Source organism: Colobus angolensis, unplaced genomic scaffold (assembly GCF_000951035.1).
Source record: "Colobus angolensis palliatus isolate OR3802 unplaced genomic scaffold, Cang.pa_1.0 Scaffold2, whole genome shotgun sequence".
Classification (NCBI taxonomy): Eukaryota; Metazoa; Chordata; class Mammalia; order Primates; family Cercopithecidae; genus Colobus; species Colobus angolensis.
The window spans coordinates 23,863,695-23,873,560 of NW_012115154.1; the positions used below are offsets into that span (position 1 = coordinate 23,863,695).

Consider the following 9,866-nt stretch of genomic DNA (forward strand, 5'->3'; position numbering starts at 1 on the left):
GCAGAATTGCTTGAACCCAGGAGGCAGAGGTTGCAGTAAGCCGAGATCGTGCCACTGCACACCAGCCTGGGCGACAGTGCGAGACGAAGAGTCAGGGGCGCCTGTGCGTGCTGCAGACAGCAGGCAGTAAGTTGACTGTGTCCTGAAGTAATTGAGAAGAACCAGACTCTGGAGCTCTGAGTTGCTTGAGAGTTCACAGAACGCCACCTAACAGATCCGCAGATCGCTGTGCTCTCCTCCTGCCTGCCCCTCCCAGCCCTAGATCCTGAATCGGGTTTAAGAAGGCAGCTCCTCTCTTCCTCAGGCAGCAGGTTTGAGGACTAGATGTAAGTTACGCTTTTCAGACATTTCCTTTGTAAATCTTCACTGGATTCATCAATTCTTTCAGCCAATCTTCATAAATTCATTTCTTTTTCACTGGCATTGTTTTAGGCCAGTGGGTGGCGACTTCATTTCAGATACCACCCTCTTAGACTGGTGTTCACAAACTCTAAAGTACACAATGTGACCACGTTATGCTGATGGCTGCCCCAGGCACCGCTGCCCTCACCATCACTCAGCTGGATGCACGAGATGGTAGACTAGGCCATCACCTGCTGTGGACTGTGGGGCCCCCATACTAAACAGCTTCCTCTGGTGTGATGAGTCCTGTTCCTAAAAAGATTTGTGGGGGCCCCTATTAAAAATCACCTGATAAGAAGGTGTGAGAAGAGGAGATGTCTCCATCCAAGGGTACCTGCCACCAGGTCTCACAGAGCAGGCTGGGGCAGCTGATGTGGCCAGATGATGGGAGGTCTTAACACTAGACTTGGAAGACGTAACTGTTGCTCTTGGTAATGATTTATTAAAGCACTGTTTTGGAATAGATTATCTGGATAAGTAAGAAAAATTGCCAGGGAGAAAGGAAAATCAATTAGTTTGTTCCAAGTGTCCGCTGGACTCATTTTGTGTTAAAGCTAATAATGTTTAAATACATATATTCATATTTTTTATTGTCATTTACAACTGACATTAAAGTGTTTGTTTTCTTCCTCTAGAGTTTACAAATGCTTCCTCAGCAACGGAAAGCCATAGCTAAGTTCAAGGAGCCAGCCCACGCATTAGCATTTCAGCAGAAATTCCACAGGTGACCAGTGTGTTCTGTGCTTGTGGTGATGAGGGGGTGGAAGCAAGGGCCTCCTTCCTGTGCCCTGCCATCCATCACAGTAGCAAGCGTGTGTCCCCACCTGTTCCTGTAGAAGGACACCAGGGCACAAAGTGCAGACAGTTATCCTGTCATGAGGTGTGCGTCCTTTTGTCTGGTGGAGAATTGCCCCTTGTGTTTTAATAGATCTTCCCAGGCAATCTGCCTTTTTATATGATGGGTTTTTATTAAACAGGACCCACCAGGCTCCTTTAGTTTCCTCCCACCTTGGTAGGTTGATTGCTGATGTGCAGAGTTAATGTCGATCATTTCTTTACATTTTCACAGGCATATGATAGATTTGTCCCACATAAATGTGGCCCTGATCGTGGAGTGATTCCTAACAAGACAGCCTGACCTTAGGCTGTACACACACTGTGGAATTTCTTCAAGGGAGCTGCCGGCCAGCGCAGAACCCCCAGGAGCACAGGTCTCTCCGAGCTGCAGTCCTGCGTAACTGTTGTCCAGAGCGCCAGCCAGCCACGGGCCTGATTCCAGAGGAGCTGAACTGACAGAACACAGCAGGCTGGAGTTGGTGTTAGATTGCTTCACATTCTGTTGTCACCACCAAGAACTCCAAGTTTTTCGTTTTGTTTTGTTTTCAAAGTGCTTACAATGCATGTAGACATTGTTCTTCGTGATCTGACTCTATGATCGATCACAGTGACTTAGATTCAGGAAAGAACATTAACGTCACAAGTTCTAAGTAGTTTTCACAGCAAAGAATATTTGATAATGGTTGCACTTATCTTCAGTGCAGGTTAGAAGAGTCTTCTCAACCGAGCTTAACTCGAGTTGTCTTCTCAGCCCTCAGAAGGCTCTTGTAAAAACGTAGATTAAAATTTGGGTGATTATTGATTGACCTTTGCATACCCTGGAAAGCCAGGGTGTGAGTGGGGTGGTTGGGAATGGTGCCAATTGAACAGCAGATTCTGCTTCTTGTCACTGTTTCAAAAGCGTCAACTCTGCGTTCCTAGTTTCGATGAACTCCCCTTTCATTTTTAACACACTTCCCAGATAAGGCAGCATGTTGGACAGGCACATAGCATGGCCCTCGGCTAGAGCAAGGGTCTATGGTGGCCTCACCTGGCAGCCCTCTGGCCTAGTTCCCACCACATGAGGTGGTGGAACAGCCTGAAGGTGGAACAGACCTGTCTAGTTTTTTCCTTTTTAAATGCAGCAAGGTGGCCTGTTTGTCACTGGCTCTGTGATACATGACATTCCTTGGGAATTTGGTGGCCTTGCTTCAGTCACCTCTGTTTTTCTGAAGGCTGTTCCAGCAGGGCTGCCCTGTCCATCAGCGGATGTTCACTCTGGCCTGCCATTCCCTGTGGGATGTGGGGTGAGGGTGGCTTTCTTCTAGGGACAACATCACCCCAAATGAGACGAGTCAGTGTCATCGTTGAAACTGCTTTTCATAATTGCGGGCAGGTTCCTGTAGGTGAGACATACTTTCTATAAAGCTACTGTAGTAGAATTCATTCTGGGCAAACACTGAAAAAAGTGCCTTACTGTATTTCTGCTTACGAAAGAGTTTCACTATTTTGGATATATTCTAAAGTGGACCTGAGCTATTTGAGCAAATAATGCTAGGGCATACTCAGACATCTTAGCTACCTTTTCTACCTACGATTTCATGTCACATTTGTTAATAGAATTAAGGGAAGTAGAAGCCCATTCTTTCTTACTGCCGCTGGAGGGAGCATGGCGCTAGGGCTGTCAGCCTCCTGGAAGGAAGGGACTAAGGAGACGGTCACAGACTTGCGTCATCTCATTTCCACAGTTGATGTTTTATATTACTTTCTCAGATTAAGTTACCACAACAAACTGAAGAGCTGAAGTGGGTCTTCCAGACCCTGCGATCCTTTCTGTAGCAGTGATTCTAAAGCAGCGTTTGCTGTGTGCTCGAGAGTAACACCGCACGCTGCAGGGGCTGTTGCGGCAGTCAGTCCCAGGAAGCCACAGTGCTTGTAGGATCTGCTAGGACCCTGCAGCTGTGCTGCTGCCACCTCTGCTCCAGAGTGTCCCAGCCAACCCTCAGAAGATGGGATTGTCAGTCAGCCCTGCCTCACCATGCCTGCAGGAGGCTGTCCAGGCAGCAGGTCTGTGTGCCCATCAGCGGGTTCCCACGGCTGTCACTGCCCACTCATTTCCACAGTTAGATACGGATGTGTTGACATATTTGGTCTAGTTTATTTGGCTCAGTGCACAGCTGCGTTAGAGTAGTGACTTTGGTAGCCCTTGAGCTCTAATTAAGAGAGATCCAAACCACTCAGTACCCACTGGGCAGTGGGAAGGCCTACCGACTCACTTTATCATTGAGGGCTTTCTGATGAAATGAAATGAGTTTCGTGACTTTTTTTTTAAAAAAACACTTTTTGAAATAGTCTGAGTGTGCTGTGTTTAAAACCAAAAATCTGCATGTTGTCTCTGAAAAGTAGGCATTGAAACAGACTTTTTTGTAGTCGGTGTTAATAAAACGGATCCTGTTTGGGCCCTCATTGTGAAGATAGACTTCATGGCCACTGGAAGGTCTGTTTTGGTGTCACCTGAGTGTGACACAGGCACTGGGGTGTGCATGTTTCTCTAACTGTCCACACATGCACATAGGCAGACTTTCTCATAGAATATTCTTGAAAGGTGATTGGCAAAGTCATGCGGGCCTGCCTTAAAGCACTGATTAAAACAGCCCAACACAGGCCGACCTCTCAATACCCACGACCGTCGAAAATGGATTCTTAGTACCAGACAATCCCAGTAATGAAGGTTGAGTTTCCTCGAAGGAAACTACAGAAAAGGAAAGAAGCAGAATTAGAAAGGAGTGGTACTTACATGTTTGGTGTGCTGCTCACGTGCAGTCAGCCCACACCAGCCAAACCCTCGTGGAAGATCTGCTGCAACCATTATCTTTGTTCTTGATTCATCATGCATTTAAAATGAGATGCAAGAGCATTTAGCATACCATGTAAATATGGACCTTTTAAAATTAAAATATTATTGGATTGGAAGTGCTTTCAACTCAGCCACATCTTAGCTATTAGTTTCTTCGTGTTGTCTTATCAAAGTTTAATGGATACAGTACCACAGTTGTTGATGTGTTTGTGTGTATATTCGATTTTTATAAAGATGGTAGTAAGTCAATACATTTATCCTGATCTGTGTATTATTTGTTCACAAACTGAAGAAGCTTAAAGGCCGTAAATATCAGTGTATCTCGTAAGGTAAACCAGTAGCTGATTATGTGGAGCCAAGTTACTTCTTTTCTTTTTGCGTTATCTCGTTTTGATTTTGTGCTGTAATAGAAGTTCACTTAGCTGCTTACTTTAAGATAACCTTGCATTACCACTGGTCTGGCCACGATTGTTAAATCCTTATACTGATATTCTTCTAAAGAGTAAATCTCGTTTTTCCAGACACATTTTGAGGGGTTTCTCTGCTTTCTGGACAGGCAGCAGCCTCCGTAGGCACCCACACCCCGCCTTGCTGGAGGAGATGGGATGGGCGGGAGGTGGCCTCACCGTGACTATTTTTGATATGGGTCATTCTTAGCATGATTTGTAAAGGTCTCAGACAAACAGTTGTTGAAGCTTGCTTCTGTGGCATTTCTGAATTGTGGCAGAGCTTAGATCCTGCACCCAGGGCTCTGTTTTTCAAACAGCACCTTGCTCAGTTCTGTGAACAGAAGGCCTTGTTACTGAAGGAGGTGGAAGAGGAGTTTAGGGTGAAGAGGAGGAAGGGATGGACAGACCCAGGTGAGGAGAGGCCTGGCGATGGGGGAAGCTGTCATCTCAGTGTTAATAATCTACTTGCTTCTAACACACTGGCTCATCAGGGGAGGTCATCCAGGCCAGTCAAGTTGAGAGCCCTTGGGCCAGGGTGCTTGGTGGCACACGGGCGTCCACTGGATGGCCTGGAGGAGTAGGGGAGGGGAGCGTCTTCACTGGGTGGTGACCAGCTGGGACAGGACAGGTAGGGCAGGTGAAGGGCACCCCAGGCCCTGGAGCCTTTGTCCTGGGATGGGTTTTAAGAACTCATCACTTTTGTTTTCTTTTGGCTTTTGTTTTTTTTGTTTTGTTCTGTTTGTTTTGTTTTGTATTTCTTTGTTATTTCATTGGGAAGGTAAGCGGAATGTGCTCATAGACCATCAGACTGACGCTTGTCGAAGGCAGATCCTAGTCACGTAATTGCACAGGACAAGGAGGTCAGCGTGTGTGATGGCAGCGTGCTGTGCCGGCACATCATGGAGTCCTAGAAACTCTTGAGTGCCTGAAGGCGGTCCCCCTCCTCTGCTCTCTCCCTGGAGGGACTGCCAGCTCTCAAGGAACACTCGGGTCGGTGTCTGCGGTGCCCGTTGTGGGTGACTTCAGGCTTCCCGCTTTGGTGTTGCTCTTCCTGGGATTCATTTTTTTATTTCCCTTCTTCCCTACTTGTAGGCCCAGCTCTGGCTTCACATAATCGCTTTTAGACCCAGTTTGGCTTCCCTTCATTAAGCTGTGACCCTCCACCCCATTTTTTTTTTTTTTTTTTTTTAATTTGGGGAGGGAGGGAACGGGGTGGGTGAGAGAAAACTTGAAAGGTATCATTGGTTCTTCAAAAAATTATAGGTGACGATTATACCAGGGAATTGACTGATAGGAGTGGGTGCAGGACAGGAAAGGATCCGAGACACCCCGCTACCCCCACTCGGAAAGCCCCGAGTCCAGATCGACTAGGGAAAGGCTTAGACACTTTAGTGTATTTAAAGAGCATTTCCGTTAACATTTTCAACTATTTTTAAAGTTTGTGAATGGAGGTTATTTTGGACATTCTTAAATATGAATTCTCCAAAGGCATTTAGCCTTGACTTAATATTGAATCCTAAGGATTTTATGTAAGGTTTTTTTGCAACCTGTTTAATTTTTTTAAATGCCTAACTTCTGAGGTGCACAAGCCCGTGGTTTGTGTACTGGAGCCAAAGTGGAACTCACTGATTCATATTGGATCCCCAGGTATACCTCCTGCTGGTAGCATATGGCTGGAAAAGGCCGTTTGCCTCACACATTGTAACCTGCCTTGGCTGGCAAATGTTTTAAATGTCTCAACTCTCTCTTTTCTGTGTCATGTTTTGGTAGGAAATCTTTAAGATTGGCGGACGGAACAGGTATTTTAGTGAGACATTTCTTGAGTACTTGCTTTTTCCTTTTACTTCTAACCAACTAAAAGATAAGGAGGTCCTCATGTTGGTATTTTGCTTGGTTTTATTTTGCTGATTTTAAAAGGTATGTAGAAAAATGTAGGCCTTTGAAAAGAAACAGCATGTAGTTTATTTTAATATGTTCCATAGAGTGGATAGGCAGACAGGTACTATGGTAATGTATTCTGTATTTAATAATTTAATATACTCTAGAAAATAGACCTCATGCATTCTTTCAGCATGATTTTCTTTTAAACTACTTTTCATTTTAAGGGCACCCGCAGCAGAAGCTGATTTTTCAAGGACTATTTAAGTTGTATGCATTCTGTAGTGTTTTCTTAGGTGTGTAACAGTTTTAATAACATGCACGCACAGAACACAGTGGTGCCCTGAACCAAAGGAGCAAAAAAAGCCGTCACTCATTTCTATAATCGAGCTTTGCTTTCCACAGGCGTGGGATCCAGGCTGGTGTCCTCTATGAGGACTTGAACTCTTGGGCTTTAATTCCACTGTTTAATTTTCAGGTACCACAACGACAAAGCACAGAGTGTGACCTTTTTCATGTCTGAGGTGATTCTGTTTGCTGGACGTGTCTTCTTCTTGCTCTACTGTTCATTTAGTAATGGGATCACCTGGCCATTCCGTGCTCTGGGCTCTCCCTCTCTGTCCATTTCTATTTTGCTTTCCTGGCTAAATCATCTACCATTCTTAACACTGGTAGCTCCTGTCCCATTCCGAGACTCACTCTCTCAGACTTTCCCATCTCCCTCGCTTTCCATGCTCCTCTCCCCTGCCTCCTGGCTCCACACCGGGTGAGGGCTGGCTGTATTCCTGCCACTCTGCTCCGCCTCAGCCTTGAGAACTCCACGTGGGCTGGGAGGGAAGGTGCTGACCTTTCTCACACTGTGTTTACAACTCCCTCACCTCTCAACCTTTGCTTTGACAGGTCTTTACTCACGATTTATTCCTCCAGGTCTTTGATTGGAGAGAGTAACTTTTTAATTCTGTTGTTTTGCAGTTTGGCTCTGTAGGAGTGAGTGGCGATTCAGATGCCAGCGTCCCGCAGTGTGCGGTTCGTGCCCTTAACCACCCGCTTCTTTGTTTCCCGCCCCTCTGCTTTCGCAGGAGCTCTTGTGCTTGAGTTCAGTGTTAGTGGTAGCGCGGCTCACTCCACTTGGAGGTGGCGGCCGTCTGACCGTGTGTTACCGCTTTGCCGACGGGGCCTCCCAGCCCTGAGGCGTGTACACTCTGCGGGCTGCACCCCGGGTGGCTCTGGTTGGGGGCGAAGCTGTGTTGACTGGGAGAGCGTTGGAAATTGAGACGTCGAGAGATGACGGGAGTGCGTTTCTCTGGGTTTGATCTCCATCCTGTTTTCTCCCAGACACTGCGCTAAACTTGTGGGAATGCCATTGCCTGTTCTACCCCTTTGTTCACTTTGCGTTAACGGCTGTGGTAACTTTTTCAGGATCTGTGTGAAGAATGGTAATGACATAGTTGAAAAGAAAATGTACTGTTGTGTGTTTCATTTGTGTGATTTCATACCAAAAAATGTGTTTGAACTATATTGTGTGTAATTTGGAAGTCATGTTAATAAAACCTTGCAGTTTCCACTCTGGTTCCGTAGCCTTCATTTTATCTCGGGGCTCAGGTCGGGCCACAGCTCATCTTACCTGTGTGCCCAAGACATTACTTCCGCACCTCTGCAAGGGGCCAGGCTCGGGGGCTGCCCTCGCGCTCCCCAGATTGGCTGCTGGGTTGCAGCCCGCAGCTTTCAGGCAGCTCTCTCATTAGTGGGCCTCGAAGGTCAAGGGCAACGGCCGCCTCCTTGCCTGCATTCTGGGTGTTGCATGACTCCGAACTGACCAGGCAGATGCCATCGAATTATGCTGCTTTTGGTTGAGGGTGGAGGAGTTAGTCTTTTTAATTTTTTAAAGCATTACAGATAATTTTTAGAAGTCTTCAGAAGAGACTTGTATTCCAGCATGACAATAAAAGACCAAAGATGGGAAGCTCAGTCTCCCGTGACACCGTTCTTCCACGGTGGCGTGTTCTTGCCATGTGCAGGCCTCGCTGGAGGTTGTGATCACAGTGCATATACCATCATGCATATTTTTCATTTCACGTATCCCACGCGTTTTTCATGTTGTTAGAAATTGCTCATAATTTATGATCTATTTTGAAAATGAAGTCTTTAAAAAGAAGGCAGCTCTGTTTCCAGAAACCGCTGTTAAAGGAAACAAGAAGATGTTGCCATCACACCCCCTGCTCTGCCCTGTGATGGGCCTGTTTCCCCTCTCACCCGGATGCTGGTGTTGGTGTCTGTGCTGGGGTTCAGGGGCGCTGGTGACCAGCTCCAGCCCACTCTCCACTTGCAGCACCTTCTCCTTTCTTACGTAGAAACAGGACCACCTGTCTCAGTCAGTGCCATTTCCTTTGGTCCCCTTGAGTTTGATGGAAGACATGAGGCTCCATTCACAGGCCTCTCCCTTCCTTTGTGGGACAGCCTATGGGTCAGTGGCTGTGAGAGCCGAAGCAGATTGGGACATGGTGGCACCCTTTCTGTCATCCCTCTGGTCCAGGCCGGTTTGCAGGGCCTGACAGAGCCACCCAGCAGGACCCTGGGGAAGAGCACAGTGGCCGTGGAAGCACTGTTGGGTATGTGGGAAGAAGGCACATGCGAGGTTCCGGCTGCGTTCACCCCTGAGAGCAGGTTTCATAGGCTCACTGCCAGGGCTGGAAGCAGGCCGTCCAGGCAGGTGCGGGAGGGCCACACAGCCGTTCTTCATGCTCTTCACCTCTGTGTAATGCACATGTGAATTCGAGTGACGTATTTGAAAAGAAAAGGGACTGTTGTTTCATTTGTGTGATTTCATATCAAAAAATGTGTTTGAACTATATTGTATGTAATTTGGAAGTCATGTTAATAAAACCTTGCAGTTTCCACTCTGGTTCCGTAACGCAAATGGGTGCGTTCCACAAGCAGGGTGGCCTGCAGTGGGCAGACGGTGGCTGCTTTCAAAGGTAACATTTTATCACCCTGTTTTCCCCGTTCTCGTAAGGATGAAAAGGAAAGTGCCTTAGTTTGGACCCAAGTAAGGGAGGAAGAAAGCAAGAGAAGAAGAGGCAAATTTGGGAAATTGAAATGGAGGAGGAAGCGATAGGTAACAAAAGTGAAATGTGTTGGGTGAATTTCTCAAATCAGATTTAATTATTAAGCCTAAGTCATAATCTAAGAATGCCATGTGATTAGAACCCAAAGCAGTTTTCTTCCACTTCAATCCATAGTCCAAGAATAAGTCATTCCTTATTTTTAAAACCTGGACTTTGGGTAATGGGATCTCTACAGAATACGGGCAAAAAATGACTTGACATTTCAGGGAGAAAAGGGGCTTGCTTTGAATTAAGGGGACACCCAGAGTGGTAGTTCCTTTGAAGAAGGTATTGTTATTTCCCATCATTGCTCCCCGAGCAGTGCCTGGCATGCTGGGGGTCTTGGTGTGTCTTTATTTA

The 9,866-nt window shown here is 46.6% G+C and overlaps 1 protein-coding gene across 1 annotated transcript in view; it reads left to right on the forward strand.

Moving 5' to 3' along the window:
- The window catches only part of RBM33 (RNA binding motif protein 33), a 134,447-nt gene extending 126,476 nt beyond the window's left edge, over window positions 1-7,971 (forward strand). Inside the window, exons 18-19 of the mRNA XM_011941593.1 lie at window positions 1,038-1,126; window positions 1,472-7,971. Of these exons, the coding sequence (XP_011796983.1) occupies window positions 1,038-1,126; window positions 1,472-1,520 (138 nt within the window). The 3' untranslated portion in view covers window positions 1,521-7,971. The remainder of the gene's footprint in view (window positions 1-1,037; window positions 1,127-1,471) is intronic.
- Window positions 7,972-9,866: the final 1,895 nt, after the last annotated feature.